This window comes from Gopherus flavomarginatus, chromosome 7 (assembly GCF_025201925.1).
Source record: "Gopherus flavomarginatus isolate rGopFla2 chromosome 7, rGopFla2.mat.asm, whole genome shotgun sequence".
NCBI lineage: Eukaryota > Metazoa > Chordata > Testudines > Testudinidae > Gopherus > Gopherus flavomarginatus.
In genome coordinates this window covers 105,661,102-105,680,223 of record NC_066623.1, presented here as the reverse complement: position 1 = coordinate 105,680,223, position 19,122 = coordinate 105,661,102, and the positions used below count along the sequence as shown (strand labels likewise).

The following is a 19,122-nucleotide window of genomic DNA, read 5'->3' as shown; positions in this document are numbered from 1 at the left end:
CCCCCCCCCCCCCCGACCTTTGGCTCTTCTCGCCTGGCCCAGGGCCGTGGCAGCGGCACTGGGCGACCCGCGCTCCCGGCTCGCTGGCGCCCGCCTCCTTTTCGCCCAGCGCGCGCCTCACCCAGCGGCGCGATGGACCCGGGCGGCAGGAGAGTGTTTGTGGTGGGAGTCGGGATGACCAAGGTACTCAGGGGGCCCCGGCTTCGCCCCCCCCCGGGACCCTGCGCCTCCCCCGGGCGCCTATCGCGTGTGTCCCCGCCCCCGTCTCTGAGGGGCTCGGGGAGCCGTGTCCGCCCCAGCGCGCAGCCGGCTCTGAGCCTGGACAGCGGAGGTTGTGGGGTGACAGGCGCCGCTGTCTCCCTCCGCCTCTCCCGTGGGGACGCGGCCCACTCCCCCGCCTCACAGCGGGTCCCCAGTGACGCAGCTGCGCCCCTCTGCCGTGGGGTTTTATCCGCTGCCCGGCAGCCAGTGTCTGGGCTAGAGTTACCGGAGAGCAGGGGGGGAACCGAGTGTGTGTGTACAGAACACAGCCCCGCCGGCCCGACGGTCTGGGCACAGGGTGTTTCCCTTCCCCATCCCTGACTGACTGAGGGGGCTGGGCCTGGGGCAGTTCTCTGTGCAGCAAACGGCTTGGACTCTTCTCACGCCTCGGCCTGTCTCCCAGAATGGTTTTAGGCATGGCTCTTCTGCGCCCTGCCTCCAAACTGTCCTGATGAATAAGTGGCCTCCCAGGGCCGGCTTTAGGCCAGTTCAACCAAGGTGTACCAGGGTGGCCGGGCTTCCCCAGGAGTCAATTTAAAGGGCCTGGGGAGACCCAGGCCCTTTAAATTGCCACCAGAGCCCCACTGCTGGAGCCTTGGGGTAGCCCTTTAAATAGCTGCTGGAACCCGGCTGCTCCCCCAAGGCTCCCTCAGCTGTTTAAAGGGCCTGGGTGGTAGAAGCAGCGGAGCCCTGGGCCCTTTAAATAGCCCCCAGAGCCCTGGGATCATGGGGGTCTCTGGGGGCTATTTAAAGGGCTGAGGCTCCAGCTTCCTCTGCCACCCCAGTCCTTTAAATAGCCCCCGGAGTCCCACCTCTTCCACAGGGCTCCGGTGGCTATTTACAGGGCCAGGGTGGTGGAAGCAGGGGAGCCCCGGGCCCTTTAAATAGCCCCCGAGCCCCTGGCGGCTGTTGCTGTTGCTGCTACCCCGGTGAGGGAGGGAGGAGGAGGGGGCACTTACCGTACAGGGTGGACTATACCCCCTGCCCTGGCCGTGGCCAGCCCCTGCAGCACCCCTGCCCTGGCCGTGGCCAACCCCTGTCTGCAGCCAGCTTTGCACCCCCTGCTCGCAGCCAGCCCATCTCCAGTCAGCCCTGCACCCCCACCCTGCTCACAGCGAGCCCCTGTCTCTAGCCAGCTCCACACCCCCTGCCCTGCCCGCACCCCCTGCCCTGCCCGCAGCTAGTCCCTGCCACACCCCTTGCCCTTCTTGCACCAGCCCCGCACCCCCTGCCCTGTCTCTAGCCAACCTCTGCCGCACCCCCCTTCCTGAAGCCAGCCAGCCCACCCCACGTACCCCTCTCTCCAGCCAGCCCAGCAAGACCCTACCTCCAGCCAGCCCCAGGTCCACTGGTGCCCTGCAGTTCCCGGGGCTGTAACCCTGCATACTTGCTTCAATGAGGGGGGCAGGGAGCGGCTGGGACCCACACATGGGCACACCCTAGGGTGACCAGACAGCAAATGTGAAAAATCAGGACGGGGTGGGGGGGTAATAGGAGCCTATGTAAGAAAAAGACCCAAAAATCAGGACTGTCCCTATAAAATTGGGACATCTGGTCACCCTAGCACACCCCCAGGGAGTGGCAGGGACCCACGCATGTGAAACGGAGCTCAGTTCTAGTTCAGACCCATCTTTTTAAAAAAGAACTTTAGGTCGGGTTAACGTACATCTGTATTTTCCCGGACATGTCAGGCGTTTTGGTTCTTAAATTTTCCTCCCAGGAAAATACGGATGTATGGTAACCCTGTTGTTACAAAAAATACATTCTGTGGCACATCCCTTAAATAGGAACTTTTTATAGGAAACTGGTTGCTAAGAAATGAAAGGGTTTTTTTTAGTCATCCCTGCCGGGGCCCCGCCAAAAATTTTCGAATTGGGCACCGCACTTCCTAAAGCCGGCCCTAGTCCTTCCTCCCCCAAAGGTGGAGCCAAGCATATTCCTCTGTTTTTGAGTTAGGGGTGCATATAAGAGAGGAATGTATTTTTCTGGATTTGACAAAATCCGAAAACTTTCTTTGGTGAGTTGATAACTGAAATGGCTCCACTTTCCCTTGTTAGAGATCCAGTCACAAGTGGCTAGTCCTCAGGAATAGACCATCCAATGCATTTTTGGAAGAAGTGCTTTAAAACTTGTTAGTTTGCATGTGTAGTAAAATATATAATCTTTTCCAATTAAGCTACTGCTTGTGGCCCTGTAGAGATGTGGAACTCCATAGTGCACCAATGAAATATTTTCTGTATCTACAGTAATTGAATGTAAAACCTATGGGGCTATTGGAAAAAACGTAATTGCACACCTCCATTGTTCCAGAGGTTTAGACTTTTGTTTACATGTAAACCTTTACAGCGGCACCGTTGTAACACTTCAGTGTAGACCAGGAATTGGCAACCTTTGGCACGCAGCTCGCCAGGGTAAGCATCCTGGCAGGCCGGGCCAGTTTCTTTACCTGCCGTGTCCTCAGGTTCGGCCGATCACGGCTTCCACTGACCGCGGTTGGCCACTCCAGGCCAATCGGGTGGCGGGAAGCGGCGCGGGCTGAGGGATGGGCTGGTCACTGCTTCCTGCAGCCCCTATTGGCCTGGAGCTGCGATTGGCCGAACCTGCGGATGCGGCAGGTAAACTGGTGATCCAGGAGTTAACATTTGTTACTGGATTGGTGGAGTGTAATTATAGCCTTTTTGAGTTGTCTGCTCTGTTTTTGACAGCCTACCCTGAGGTAGGCGCTCACAGTCATGAGTCACTTCATACATCATAACAGAAATTAATAGGCAGCAGGTATAAAACAAACAGAAGGAAGTACTTCTTTCCACACAGTCAGCCTATGGAACTTGTTGCCGGAAGATGTTGTGAAGGCCAAAAGTGTAATTGGGCTCAAAAAGGAACTGAAAAAGTTTATGGAGGATAGATCCATAAGTGGCTATTAGCCAAGATGGTTAGGGTTGCAACCCATGCTCTGGGTGTCCTTACACCTCTCACTGCCAGAAGCAGGGACTGGTCAATTGAATGGTTTGCTTGATGATTTCCCTGTTCTGTGCATTTCTTCTGAAGCATCTGGCACCGGCCACTGTTGAAAACCAGGATACTGGTCTAGGTGGACCATTGGTCTGACCCGGTAGAGCCATTCTTATGATAACTTCATAATATCAACTAGAATTCATAAGTCATAGATAGGTTCTCCAAAGCTTCTAAGGGGCCTTTACCCCCCCCCCCACACCCTCACCCCAGCGTATCACTTATTTCAACAACGATTCTTGAAACTTGGTAGTTTTAGGAGAGTGGTGGACTCTTTACTGTCTATCTAATCCCTTTCTTGTAAAATGCGCAAAAATGAATTCTTATTTGTTAACCATTGTTTCTGTTAAACTAATTCAAGAACATATGTTTTAAATATGTAGCGTAAATGCATAATTTATGGCTAGCTGTTCAGCATTAGCCAAGTTTGCAGTCAGTTGAGAAGTCCTGCATGAGGACAGTTTGGCAGAGGAAGACAATATTAAATGTTGGATGCTTAATATTAAGGTTTCAAATACACTGGAATTAAATTTATTGAGATATCTTATAGGCATAGGCACTAACTTTCTCTGGCACCAGTGGGTGCCGATGGCCCCACGCCCCTGGCTCTGGCCCCATCCCTAAAGTCCCCTCCGTAACTCCGCACTCTCCCTGCTCCTATTGGATCCCTTCCCCAAATCCCAGCCCTGCTTCTTCCCCCAGTGTGCCATGTTCCTCCTCCTCCCCTCTCCTTCCCTGCCCCACGAATCAGCTGTTTTGTGGCGCAAGCACTGGGAGGGATAGAGGGAAGCAGAACGCGACAGCATGCTCGCGGAGGAGGTAGAGGTGGAGGCGAGCTGGAGCAGAGGGGCGGGGCAGGCTACAGGGAGCTGCCAGTGGGTGCTGAGCTATGCTTATAGGTATCTTTTACTATATTTAATCATTCAGCTACTAGTTCACTGTATATTTCTTATTTATAATAAACTTGCCCTGGTGGAGAAGGACTTATTTGCAACAGCAGTAAGACATTTTTATGCTTTTAGAAAAATGAGCATATGTTTCAGTTATGCTAATTTGAACTGATGTGGAGATTGTAATAAGGCATTTTATAAATTAAAAATAAATTCAAAGTATGAGTAGAGAACTTAGAAAAATGAAGGATAATATGTCTTTTGTTTAAAAAAAAAAAAAAAAAAAAAAAAGCCTGAGAGGGGAAAGGGGCCTTGCACTGTGCCTTAAAAGTCACCAGACTTGGGCTTTGTTAGAATAGTGGGGAAAGCAAATTCTAGAGTTGAAGGTCTTCTACTGAGAATACCCTATTACTGTCTCCTTAAATCTTTGACTCTAGAGGGTATCTGTATGAGGAGTGAGGAGAAAGAAATGAGGTATAACAGTTGGTCTGTCACATAGCCAGGACCCAAGTCATACAGGATTTGGTAGATCCAAATCATTATCTTCTTGACAATTTGGCTGTATTTCTAATAACATTGTCTTAAGTCAGGTGAATACTATGTGAGCATAGTCTTTGCACAGCTTTACCAGTTTTGACATAAATATCCTCTTCTAGTTTTTATCCTCTTTTAAGCAGACTTAATCATATTGAGTGGGCCAAAGAATATAGTTTTTGGACTGCAGTGAGAGCAAGATGAGGCTCCATGTGTTGTGCTCAAACAAAGGAATTGGAAAAGTTGTGTAGCTTGTCAGAAACCATGCCTAAAAGTCTCGTTAGCTTTTTGTTTCGGAGCCTTTCAGGATCATATAGTTGCACACTATTTGGCCTCATGGGAATATTTCTTTTGTCAATATTTAACATGTTTGGCCAGTAGATATACATTTCATGTACCTAATATGACCATTTTCATAGATCATTTGTCATTAATTTGTCAAAAAATATAATAAGGTCTTTGACTTAATATAGGTCTGTATGTATCTCCATTGAACTACACACTTCATTTTGTTTTGTGAGCATCATCTTGGTTGTAAGACTAAACTGTGCCTTCCCTGTTATCTTTTTGCCTCCATCTTTGATTGACATTCTGAGAGGACTTGACAAAGAGTTAACAGTGCACTGCAGAGTAATCAAGGGTCCTTAACTCTTGCAGTACAGTAGATACGCTATAGAGAAGTGGCGTTGAAGGAATGAGAAATCCTTAGCAGAAAAGAAGGCATAAAGACAAAAAGTGTTAGAAGTTGCTCGCTAAGCTAAGGGGAAGCCTTTTGATGCTGGACCTGAACAGCTCAAAGGAACTTAGTGCAGGAGAGGATCCCTGAAGATACTTATCAAAATCCAACAAATGCTCAAGAATGGTGGTGACTCCAATGGATTAGAGCCTTTGCTGACATGGCTATGCAGGCAGAGACCCCTAGTAGAGACACAGCATATGCCGGCAAAACAAATTCTGCCAGCATAGCTATGCCACCATTTAGAGGACATTACTTATACTGAATAAATTACTCTTTCATCAAGGGTTTTGCTGCCATAGCTGTGTCAGCAAGACGGTGTGATTTTTTTCATACTCCTAGCTGATATAGCTATGCTGGCAAAACTTTGTCATGTAGACCAAGCCTGAGCCCTCGTCCAGACTAACCCGCGGCATCGGCGGGTTAAAATCGATTGCTCGGGGATCGATATATCGCGTCTAGTCTGGACGCGGTGTATCGATCCCCGAGCGCGCTTACATCGATTCCGGAACTCCATCAATCCGAACGGAGTTCCGGAATCGACGCGGAGAGCCGCGGACATCGATGCCGCCCCGTCCAGACTGGTGAGTACCTCGATTTTAGAAATTCGACTTCAGCTACGTTATTCTCGTAGCTGAAGTTGCGTATCTAAAATCGATTTTAATTCCTAGTCTGGACGTGGCCTAAGAGAAGGAATTGCATACAGGTGTTCATTTTTGCCTAGGCCTGTGTCTCTCATGTGATTTGTCTATGAGTAAAGTATGATTTGTTTAGAAATTCCTCTGCTACATGCTTTAACTGTCACGTGGTCTTGGAGCTTATGACAGCTGGACTACAGGGTCCCTTTCCTTAGAAGTGGTACCAGAAGTCTGTGCCCAAGAAGCATACCTGAGAGGTCAAATTCTGCCCAGACACAGAGTTGCTTAAACGCCTGTGGATTCAGTATGCAGATCCAAACACAACTTCATGGTGAGCATCTGGAAGAGTGAGTTTAGCCAGGACTGTGATAACCTCAATTAAAACATCAGTAGGGTCTGAGAAATTGCTAATATAGTAGTGTAGGTAGAGCAAGATCTTTTGAATAAGGGGTGTTATTAAATACAGAATGCTCTGAAGTACAAGATTGTACATAGATCCATTCCCTTTCACTGAATCTTTCTGGCCTTCATTACCAGGGTATTGGTATATGTTGTTAAAAAGAGGTTTTGGAAAATAGAGATAATGAATGTGAAGGGCTGGGATTCGGGCTATAAAGGTGAGCATATGTAGATGTAGAATCACATTTTGATATTGGTAATAGTGAACACAGATATTTTTAAAAACATTGGGAAGGGGATAATGGGTTTCACTTTTTTTTTTAAAAGCAGTTATGTTTCAGTAATGATCTAAACATGGAAATAAAATCTTTTGCTGACATATTTTATCACTATTTATTAAACATTTGCATGTAGCATGTTCCTTTGTCTCTTTATAGAGAGAATAAAAGTACAGTCGCTGCTGCAAGAATGAAGGCTAGACATAACTTGACACCTAGGTTATGATGCATAGTGAGTTGACATCAGGAATGGGAAGGGAGGCTTACACAAAATAACACTGAATTTGCTTGCTTTTGTAAGGTACATAGATATTTTCACATAGCCATAAAATTGTGTAAAAGGACAAAACCTTTGTCAAAATTTAGTGATGGTTATAAGTACTGTATTAATCTGTGAGAGAGAAATTCATTCCGTTTGCGCCTCTCTCCTATTCACAGATCTGTCTTAACACAGAGCCAAGAACTCCCTGTCCAGTCTCTCCTTTCTGGCCAGTTCAGGGCCAGCACAGAGCACAGCCTTGGTTCTCTGGAGGAGATGAGCCTCGCCTGCATAGCCTCTGTTCATGCTATACCAGTGGTGTGCAAACGTTTCCAGTCACACTTTCCTCCCCCCCCCCCCCCGCCCTTACCATTAATGGAGCCTGTCTGTGTTCTCCCTTCACCCCCACATTAATGCACATCCAAGGCTTCCTCGGCAGAGGAGCTTGGCCTGAAGGCAGAGCAGGGGGAGGAACTGGGGATTGAAAGGACCTAGGACTAGAGGCGGAGCTGGTCTGGGGGCAAAGAGGGAATGAGGGCAGAGCTGGGCTAGAAGCATAGTGCTCCCTCCCTGTCTCCATGGGGGCTGGCCCTGGCCTGAAGGCAGAGCAGGACTGGGGGGCTGAATGGGGCTAGGAGAGGAGCGAGACTGGGGGCAAAGCTGGAATGGAAGCATGATGCTCCCTCCCTGCCCCTTGTGGGGCCTGGCTCAGGCCTTGAGGCGGAGCAGGACTGAACAGGGCTGGGAGAGGAGTGAGACGGGGGGCAGAGCTGGACTGGGGGCGAAGTGTGGCTGCAAGTGTGGTGCTTCCTCCCTGTGTCCCCCTGGGGGCTGGCTTGGGCCCCACTGCATGCTTTCTCCCCCCACACAAAATATCCCTCTACAACCCCATAGGTGGCATGCCCGACAGTTTGGGGAACACTGTGCTATATACTGTGTAGTTTCTGTGGAACAATGACTTTGCATGGGCCCTCTGCAAGAGGGATTTTGGCCTGGGTGTTCAAATATATGAGTAAATTATGTTTTAATGATGCTTGAGTGTAGCAATGTGAGCAAAATATCTATATTAAGTTTAAATATTGTTTTTCTTCCTGCCAGTTTGAAAAGCCTGGTGTGCGGGAAAATTGGGATTACCCGGACATGGCTAAAGAGGCAGGTAATTAATGACCAAGATTACTTTTAGTTTTAACATTTTTTTTTCTGAATTGTATTATGAAAAAGGGTAAAATGTACAAGAACGGGGAAGCAACGAATGAACATTTAAAACAGCAAATTTAAAACCGATGAAATGAAATACTTTTTTACATAGTGCATAATTGACCTGTGGAACTCACTGCCACACAGAATCAGAGCCAAGAACATAGGATTCAAAAATTAATTAGATATTTAAATAAACAGTATCCTATGTAGTTGCACTAGCTAACATTAATGTATATACGTGATATCAACTTTCATGCATAGGCATACCAGCTGATCACTTAACAGCCAGGAGGAAGAAGCTTCTGTTGTTAAAACTACGTACGAATGAAATTTGAACTATGTGGCCTAAGAAAATGTTGGGCATACATCACAGGGCTCAAATATTTATTATATTCCAGCATTAAAATCTTATCTTTAGACCTTATGTCGCCATTTTGACACTTTCATTGAAATAATTTTGTATTAGACAAGATTTTCTTGTCTTAATTATACTAATGACTTCTACAGATTCCTGGTATAACAATGAGTCGGTTAAGATACATTGTTTCCTCTTTCAAACATAGTAGTCCTTGAAGTTTGTTTCTGTAGTGCATGCTTAATACTATTTTTGTATATTGTTCACATAGATGCATATTATAATGTACCTTTTTATTCAAAGGGATGAAGAATTAATTTAACTAGATTAGCTTCTAAATTTTTGCAAAAATCAGAGCTACATTCAATAAAAAATTAATTAGGCTTCTGTGGTAGAGGATTAAAAGTTTGTCTGTTCCTCCAAACTGCAGAAGTATTTAAGTCTGTCCCTCTGAGAATAAATAATGTATTTGCCCTTGATTTAATTTCTTTAATTTCCTCCCTATAACTTTTGTTTGGATCACTTTCTCAAAAAATATTTTATTAACTTTTAAAAAAAACACCACCACCTCTCTCTAGGTCAGAAGGCTTTAGCTGATGCAGGTGTTCCTTACTCAGCAGTGGAGCAGGCATGTGTGGGCTATGTTTACGGTAAGTTATGTTACCTTTTTAGGGTATGAGTTTCCTAACACCTACTTACTTAATTTTATGCGTATGAGGAGTCTCATTCATGAGAATGAAATTTGTCCATTCCTGTACAAAGCCTAACATCCACCCCTCCTTCCCCATTCGTGGATCTGCCTTAACACAGAGCCATGCTTAAAACTACACACCTGTACAAGTCTTTGCAAGATTAGGGCCTCAGATTTTTAATGAGCACAGATTCAAGCTTTAGTGACCTGTAGAGTGTCCAGTTATTTTAATCATTGGTAGTATAGATTTCAAGGAAACGTGGTACATGTGCGAATATCCTAAGTAGCTCCCATTACAGGATCAGGCCGCTACAGTGTTATATTTTGTTTGATCATCTCCAGTACTTTATGTGAGTTGTACACAATCCATACATTTTTGTAATTATTATGGTAATGTCATTCATTGCAGTAGTTTAAATAACAGTATAGTTTTGCCAGCTGGTGCCACCTCTGGAGGTTGAGAAGTTATGCTAGCCTTGCCTGCAAAGCTAGAACATCACCTTTTTAGAGAGCAAGTCATTTTCTCAAGAGGCATTTCTGTTGTTCTTTCTTCCTTATCTTTTCTGTATTGTTTCTTCACAGTACTTAAAGATATATTTATAAGTGTTCCTTTTTGCAGAGCAAGTTTGCCCAATTCATCCTGAGTTAGTTATAGAAAAAAGATTAATTATTATTTGGGCAAAGTCAGTCCTCCTTCAAGTACATTATGGAAAGGAAATGGTATAACAGGGAAGTTCAACAGGAAGGTTAAAATTCTGAGAATTCTTTTCTTAAATCACCCAATTGTGAGTAGACAACACAACACACAATGATGTAACTATGTAATTAAACTACTTATAGCAGTAACACTGCCACTAAGAAGCCAAACAACATGGCAAAGCTCTCTTTAAAGCAAATTAGGCCAAGAAGAGTGAATGTCAAAATACAGTCTTTCAGGGTCATTTCAAAAAGAAGGATACAGGTCAATGAAGAGCATTTCTGTGACTTTTTTTACAGTTCTGTAAATAAGTGGCATTTTATTGATGAAATAAAGAAGAAATAAAACTAAGGTGATTAAGTTTCTTTGAGGATTTGTTATATTTTTGTAATCATTAGAAAGTAACCAAGAACTTTCTTAAAACAAGTAGTTAAAGATTTAAATAGAAATATTGCTCAACCTCCTATGCTGAAAAATTATTAATCATATAAATTAACAAAGAGTTTTGCTACAAATGCTTAGAAACTAAGTACCATATATACTCGTTCATAAGCCAAATTTTTAGTAAAAAAGTGACTCATCAAAGGGCAAGAGTCGACTTATAAACGGGTCTACACTAATATTTGATGATTTTAAACTCTATGGAATCAATGAATTAAATATCTAATACTTTGTCATTTTGTTTACCTGGAGTGTTCACAGGCATGGAACCCCTCAGCTCCCAGTGTCCGAGTTTTGCCGTTCCCAGCACATAGGAGCTGCGGGAGAACTTCCTGAAGCTCCCATTGGCTGGGAACAGTAAACTGTGGCCACAGGGAGCTGAGGGACTCCATGCCTGTGAACGCTCCAGGTAAACAAAACATCCAGGCCCGCTAGCGGCTTACCTTAACTGGCCAGGAGCCAAAGTTTCCCAACCCCTGAAATATAGGGTCGGCTTATGAAAGAGTCATACAGTTTTTGCTATTTTTACCTAACCATCTTGGGGGGTTGGCTTATAAACAAACGGACTAATGAATAAGTATATGCTGTAGTTTGAGTAGTTTTTTGTTTTGCCATTTAAGAGCTAACTGGCATTTTGGGGTCAAGTGAATATTAACACACACTTACAGCTGGAAATGAAGAAAAGGAAATATAGTCCCTAGATAATCACTTTTCAGAATTTTAACCAGCCAGGAAAAGGCAAAGGTAAGCTTGAATCTGAGGAGTTAATTTCTTAGGGTGAAGGAGAGAACTGTTTATTGTCTAGAAAGATATTTGGTAATAAATACTGCCATCTTGGTATGTACCTAAGCATGTAATAGGCAAACATAGTCCTTCAAACTTCATTTTATTTTAATACAATACTCTACAGAAAATTCAATCTGGCACACCACTTCAATCACCTGTCTTCCATTAAATGTGTTTGACCAGATATGAGCAGAAGACAATCTGCTGGGATATTTAGGAAAATGGATTCCATGTCCTTTGAACATAGTTCAGGTTGACTCTTAACCCCTTGTGACGCTTCGTATATGTCTGGGAAACTAATTCCCCTAGTGTCATGAGTGTATATATCTGGAACACTTATTATATTGTATGGTGTCAAGTATCAGAGGGTAGCCGTGTTAGTCTGGATCTGTAAAAGCAGCAAAGAATCCTGTGGCACCTTATAGACTAACAGACGTTTTGGAGCATGAGCTTTCGTGGGTGAATACCCACTTCCTCAGATGCATGTAATGGAAATATCCAGGGGCAGGTATATATATGTGTGCTAGCAAGCAAGCTTGCTTGCTAGCACACATATATATACCTGCCCCTGGATATTTCCATTACATGCATCTGAGGAAGTGGGTATTCACCCACGAAAGCTCATGCTCCAAAACGTCTGTTAGTCTATAAGGTGCCACAGGATTCTTTGCTGCTATTATATTGTAGACTGTTATTTGTACAACCTGGCAGTAGTGACTGGACCGCTTTATAACAAGGTTAAGTGCAATCTTAGCTTACCTGTTGCTATTGGTTGAGTTGGAAAATTATGCTCTTCAAAGATTTTAGAAGTGTCTTTTCTAGAATCAAAGTATAGCATTACCCTTATGTTGTTATAATTTTTGCTACTACATGACTACTCTCCACTTTCTTTTAAATGTTTCATTTTTGTATAAAGGTGACTCAACATGCGGTCAACGGGCTATCTACCACAGTTTGGGGTTAACTGGCATTCCTATCATTAATGTTAACAACAACTGTTCCACTGGATCCACTGCTTTGTTCATGGCCCGCCAAGTAATCCAGGGAGGTAAGATATGTTTGTTTAGAATTAATTGGCAATGATGTAATACATATATTCATTAATTTTGTGAATCACACTCTGAAACAAATGGGAGTGGAAGGGAATAGTATGTTCTCCAAATTTCATAAATTACATTTGTTCAGTTTCCATAAACAGAGCTACATAAATTCTCTGCCTGCCTCCTCAGACTAGGAAGGGTGATAAGTATTGCCTAGACTGATCAATTTTGTCATGCCCTGTATGGGAGTACGGATCCCTCCATATGTAGTAGATTGCAGGATAGGAGTCTAATACAGTAAGCAATGTTGGTTTAAGTAATCTAAAATTGTTTATGAATGTACTTTCATTTTTAAGAGTAAAACTTAATGGAAGTGCCAGCATTCAATTTTTTGTTATTCTGCATTGTCTTTACAAAATATTGACAATTTCTGTTAGAATTATTAATATGGGAGACCACCGGATACAAATTTAACCATAAATTCCTTTATTAAATCCAGAGGCCAAATGCTATGTTATACAATTGTTCTAAACATGCCTAACAGCCTAAAAATAAGAGGTCACTACGCCCAATACAAGAACAAAGTATTTATAAGCAGGGGCAGCTTTGTTTTTTGCTGCCCCAAGCACGGCAGGCAGGCGGCTTTTGTGTTGGCGCACCTGCGGGCAGTCTGGTGGTCACGTGGATTCGGCGGCATGCCTGAGGGAGGTCCGCCAGTGCCGTGCCATCGGCCTCCCCGCCGCCGAATTGCTGCCAAAGCCACGGGACCGGCGGACCTCCCGCAAGCGTGCTGATGAACGCTGCCTGCCTGCTGCTCTCATAGCGACCGGCAGGTTGTCGTCCGTGACTTGCCGCCCCAGGCATGCGCTTGCTGCGCTGATGCCTGGAGCCGCCCCTGTTCATAAGCATGTGAGCAGTATACCTGCAAATAGGCCAGACCCACGGCAAATCATCTCATTCTGGTGTGCTTCAGCCAGGGCTTGCTCTAGCCATTTTGCCGCCCCAAGCACGGCGGCACGCTGTGGGGGGCGCTTTGCCGCTCGCCGGTCCCGTGGCTCCGGTGGATCTCCCACAGACTTGGCTGCGGAGGGTCTGCTGGTCCCACGGCTCCAGGGGACCTCCCGCAGGCGTGCCTGCGGATGCTCCACCAGAGCCGCTGGACCAGCGGACCCTCCACAGGCATGCCTGCGGGAGGTCCACCAGAGCTGCCTGCTGCCCTCCCAGCAACTGGCAGAGCGCCCCCGGTGGCATGCCGTCCCAAGCATGCGCTTGGTGTGCTGGGGCCTGGAGTCGGCCCTGGCTTCAGCATGATCAGTTAGGGTCTAACAAAGAATCTTCAGATTCTCGACTCTCCCTCTATCCTTCAGTTAACTTACTACCTTTAGCAAAACACAGTTTGAAGCAGTTTATCCTTGCTGTTTTCCTCCCTCCAAGGCCTTCCTTTCTTATCTCCTCCCTCTGCCTTGCTTACCAGCAGAACAGTGAGAAGATGTGTGTTTGTTCCTTTTAAGACAGTTTTTCTTTGTCTATTGCAGCTCTTTATTTTATTAGTTACCTTCTGAACTATACTTCCTTCCCACACTGGAAGTAATAAGTAATACTGCACTGAAAAGTCTCTTAGTTAAAAGGTGATCTTGGAAAGGAGAGCGCTTTTTTTGGTGTATAATGACTTTTTTTTTTTCTGCTTATGTTTTATACTAGAAATATCAGGTTTTTATTTTCAGTTTTATTGGAATGACTTTTTGGAGAACTGAAACTAGTGGGATTGTGGCATCATGAGAGACTGAAACCTTGAACCACTGAGAGCAGAAGGGAGTTCTAGTCAGACTGTTTAAATTTTGTTTTGTATTGTGTTAACTTTAAATAACTCACTCTTGACTAACACTTTAGGGAAGAACTCTTTGTGGAAGATTCTATACCTACTCCTTTTCAACTGAAGGGTGAGGGAGTTTACACTCCGTTTCTCTAGTTCTTCAGGGAGTTTTGTAGCACAAAAAAAGGGGAGAGGAGGACACATGATATTCCTGTTATTTCTATATTTAAAAATATTGACTCAGAGTTCCTCTAAACAATTGTATTTCTGTATTTGCGGCTGAGGTGAGGACACTTGGCAATGCTAAGCAATTGATCTTTCAGCATTAAAATAAATATGTGGTTCGAAATAAAGAAATCTGATCTTCTAAGGTACATTTCTTATTTGACATCAATAATTTGTGTAACCTCAATACCATTTTCATTCAAACTTGACTCAAATTCAAAAGTAAAGAAAAAGAAGGAAAATGTACCAATTTTTTGTGTATATATATTTTTTAGCAAAATGCATATTTATAGTACATGATCTTTAGATATTTAGTCATATTTCAAATAACGAAAGCTTTATTTTAAGGTTTGGCAAATTGTGCTTTGGCTCTTGGCTTTGAGAAGATGAAAAGGGGGTCTATTGAAGTTAAAGTAAGTGTCTTTAAAATATTTGCACCCTTTTTTGGAATGTAATCTACCAGTACAAATGTTTAAAATGTATGAGAGTTCCAATTTCCTATGTACACATCAATTAGTTTAAGATATAATCAGACAGACTGCTTAAGGTAAATTATCTACATTTCCATCAAAATAGTTAAGGTACTTTTCACAACCATTTACTAGGAAATATAAATGTACATTGTGCAAATCATGTATCCACAGATAAGAGATTAATTTCCCAGTAAATTTCACTGTCGGAAGATTAATGTTCAATAGTTCCTAACAACTGTGATATGTGACCTAGGACTTGGCTACAGTTGCAGATGTAGAGCGCTTTGAGTTAAACCAGCCATCGTAGAGTGCAGTAGGGAAAGCGCTGCAGTCTGTCCACACTTGCAGCGGCACTTGCAGCTGCATTGGGAGCGGTGCATTATGGGCAGCTGTCGCAGCATGCAAGTGATTGCAACATGCTTTTCAAATGGGGGGGTGGGGTAGAGTGTGACAGGGAGTGAGTTGTGTGTATGTCGGGGGAGAGAGTGTTTTTTTTGGGGGCTGAGAGCATGTCAGCATGCTGTCTTATAAGTTCAGACAGCAGCAGACCTCCTCTTCCTCCCTCTCTCTCACACACAGCATTCCACACTAATGGTTGCTTTGTCTCGGAGCAGATAAGCAGCTGGCTGTTAAAAACGGAGCTTTTAAAGGGCATAGCCGCATTCCTGCAGCGATTCAAAACAATGACAAGAGTGGCCACTTAACTTAAGGGGATTATGGGACATTTCCAGAGGCCTATCAGAGCGCAGTAATGCAACACCACAGTGCTTCAGTGAGGGCACAGCAAACGTTATTCCTCTCGCCGAGGTGGAGTATCAGGAGCTCTCTAGCTGAAGAGTGAGAGCGCTCTATGTGCCTTGCCAATGTGAATGGAGAGTGAGCTAGTGCGCATGGGGCTCCTTTATTGCACACTAACTCGTAAGTGTAGCCAAGCCCGTAGACGAGTGGCTCTCAGCTTTTCCGGACTGCTGTACCCTTTTCAGGAGTCTGATTTGTCTTGTGTACCCTCAAGTTTAACCTTACTTAAAAACTGCTTGCTTACAAAATCAGACCTAAAAATACAAATGTATCATAGCAGACTATTACTGAAAAATTGCTTACTTTCTCATTTTTACCATGTAATTATAAAATAAGTCAATTGGAATATAAATCTTGTACTTAAATTTCAGTGTATAGTATATAGAGAAGTATAAACAAGGGATTGTCTGTATGAAATATTAGTTTGTATTGACTTCGCTGGTGCTTTTTTTGTAGTCTGTTGTAAAACTAGGCAAATATCTAGATGAGGTGATCTACCCCCTGGAAGATGTCAGCATACCCCAGGGTTACATGTACACCTGGTTAAGAACCACTGACCTAAACCAGTGTTTCTCAATGACCAGTCTGTGGACTGGCGAGTCCCTGAGATCTCTTTGATACAGTTTAGGAAGGCAGAAAGCTGGTCTCTGGTATCAAAAAGGTTGAGAAACACTGACCTAGTCTATATTAAAAACAAAATTGAGGGGAGGTGCAGAAAATTACAAATGGTAATACTGAGGTACAGAGTGGTTAAAGTGATTTGCCTCAAATTGCACAGCAAGTTGAGGTGAGGGGGGGTAGGGGGGAGGAAGAGAAGCCAAGTCTTCTGATTTAGTCCCATGCTGAATCCAGTAGACTCAAAATGCCCCCTGGGCATTTTCTAAGGGCTTCAATAAGTCCTTTTCCCTCCCCACCTCCCATAATGCAGTTGCTGACTGTCTTCTGCTTATCTGTCCTTTCTTACAAGTAGGCAAGTTATTGAAATTTCAAAATATCCTACTCAGGCAGAGTGCTGAGCTGTTAAGGGATGTTCTCTTTTTCTCAAAGTCCATTATATTTTTGCAGGAATACTGTAGTTTATAAAGGAAATGGATAATTCACCTTGAACTTGCCAGTTGCTTAATTTACAACTATTTTTATTTTTAGTTCACAGGCAGGACAAATCCACTAGATAAACATACGGAAGTGATGATAAAGAAATATGGCTTGTCTGCAGCTCCAGTAGCAGCACAGTTTTTTGGAAATGCTGGAAAAGAACATATGGAGAAATATGGTACTGGTCAAACTTGTGGGGAAAAATCCTATTGCAGAGTAAAGTATTAGAAGAAAAGTGAAAAATTTATTTGGGAGCTTAGTTATAAACTGTTGTTCCATGACTTCGTTTTCACCAGGTACATGTTGCCATACCCAACATCCACAACTAATAGTGTTGGCAAAGGGGAATCTTGATCAAGGGATATTTTCAGAAAAGTAGTTTCATGGGATGGAGTTCAGTTTGTGGTGTATACTCTATGCTGTACAATAGTTGTGTTAGTGGTAAGGTTTGTGCCTGTATAGGGCTTAATTTTTAATTTATTTGCTTTTGTGGTTTTGTGCATGGTATGAATGTGTGTAGCAACATTAAGAGTTTTACGACAACTTTTGTGCATTAGTCATATCTCAATTTACATTCTCAGAGTACCGCCATTGGGATTCCTTCAGCTCTCACCAACCAAGGAATAACAGTCCCATAATTGCTTCTAAAACTTAGTCTCTTATTTGGCAGCACATATTCCTGCCAAACGAACTATTGGACATCTCATATTTAAAAAATTTATTTCAGACGATTTATGGAAATAATTTAGAAGACAAATGTTTCAATGTAATTAAATTACTGTGCAGTGAACAAATAGTAATATATGAACATATCTCTGTTCAAATTTGACTAAAATTGATAGCTGTTAGCCTTTTTTGTATTTTCTATGTGTCTGTTAATGACAGCATAGTGCATTAGATCTCTAAATTTATCAGCTGGAATTCAGCCAGTTTTAAATAATCTCTCATCTAGTAATTGAAACACTTACTGACCCAAACCCAGCTGTATTGCAAAGAATCCTTAATATAATGGATCAGTTATAACAGAGATTTTAGAACTAGTGCCATAAGAATTTGAACTGAATACAGCATCTCTGTCACTTGTTAATAAGTCTGTGAGAAAATATTACAGCCTCTCAGTATAGCTTGACTTTTTTTTCTTTCAGGAACAAAAGAAGAACACTTTGCAAAAATTGCATGGAAGAATCATAGCCATTCAGCTAACAACCCGTGAGTGCAATATTGTACTTTGGTAATGAAAATATAGTAAGAAAACCAAATTTGAAAGAAATCATGTATTGCACAACAGTAAAACTCAAAGTATAAAATAGACAAAACACTTTCCATTATATACAATGAGAACAATACTCCAATATAAATTCTCTGTTCAGTGCCTTACACTTTGTAAAATTACAGTATGAAAGCAATATAGTGGGTGTAGCTATGATTAATATGTCTTCTTCCTGAGATTATGCTAAAGTAAGGTGTGTTTTTCCTAGGTTTTCCCAGTTCCAAAAGAAGTACAGTTTAGATCAAGTGTTGCAGTCTCGGAAAATTTATGATTTTTTGACTGTTTTACAGTGCTGGTAAGAACAGGACTTTGATACTGTGTAGAAATAAATGCTGAAGCACTTTATATTTAGAAATAAAACAACTTTAATTTGCCACTGGATTATAAGCTGTAGCCTTTTTTCAAATGCTGTACCATCTGTCTTCAGAGTATTAGATGCATTTTATAAATTAAAATTTAAATAAATAAAACAAAATTCAGCCCATTTTGCTCTAACTTTAACTAGATAATTCTTGAACTATAACTCACTAGACAAAAGTATACCTCATTTTTCTGTTTTCATATATTTCCCAGGCCCTGCATATCAGTGCATTTCTGCTGCTGTTTAACAAGGTTTTTCCTCACTGCTGCCTTTCCTGTCCACCCATAAATTTTTTTCTAAAGTCAGCACTGTTTCTAATAGAAATTTGAGCAATATGCTATTTTAATTAAAGAAATCTGTTTCAATAAAAGATTTTGCTAGAAGAGTTCAGCCAACTTTTTGATGGAAAGGTCAAGATGATGTCAGCAAACCACTTTGGAATAGCTTATGGATTTAATTTGGTTACATATCAATGACTACTGCCACGAATAGCACTCTTTTCCTTGAAAACCATTGTTAATTGTGTGCAATGAGTAAATAATTCTTTTACTTTCAATTAGCCCAACATCTGATGGAGCTGCAGCTGTGGTTTTAACTAACGAGGAGTTTGTGAGAAAACATGGATTGGAGTCAAAAGCGGTGGAAATTGTGGCCCAAGAGATGGTCACTGATCTTGCAAGTACATTTGAGGAGAATAGTTGTATTAAGGTGGTAGGTTTGAAATATTACTTTTTCCCTGCTCCCCACTACTTATGCACATTGATCCTAATACTACTACAGATGTTTCCGTGATAAAATATCCAGATAGCACATGCACTGTACTTCACTATGAAGTAAAAATAAACTATATACTATACACTTCAGAAAAAC

At 42.9% G+C, this 19,122-nt stretch overlaps 1 protein-coding gene across 1 annotated transcript in view; it reads left to right on the top strand.

Moving 5' to 3' along the window:
- The first annotated feature begins 51 nt into the window (after positions 1 to 51).
- The window catches only part of SCP2 (sterol carrier protein 2), a 58,345-nt gene continuing 39,274 nt past the window's right edge, over positions 52 to 19,122 (top strand). The window contains exons 1-9 of the mRNA XM_050962443.1: positions 52 to 183; positions 8,106 to 8,163; positions 9,141 to 9,212; positions 12,094 to 12,225; positions 14,604 to 14,668; positions 16,673 to 16,799; positions 17,767 to 17,830; positions 18,100 to 18,186; positions 18,813 to 18,963. Coding sequence (XP_050818400.1) covers positions 133 to 183; positions 8,106 to 8,163; positions 9,141 to 9,212; positions 12,094 to 12,225; positions 14,604 to 14,668; positions 16,673 to 16,799; positions 17,767 to 17,830; positions 18,100 to 18,186; positions 18,813 to 18,963 — 807 coding nt within the window. The 5' untranslated portion in view covers positions 52 to 132. The remainder of the gene's footprint in view (positions 184 to 8,105; positions 8,164 to 9,140; positions 9,213 to 12,093; positions 12,226 to 14,603; positions 14,669 to 16,672; positions 16,800 to 17,766; positions 17,831 to 18,099; positions 18,187 to 18,812; positions 18,964 to 19,122) is intronic.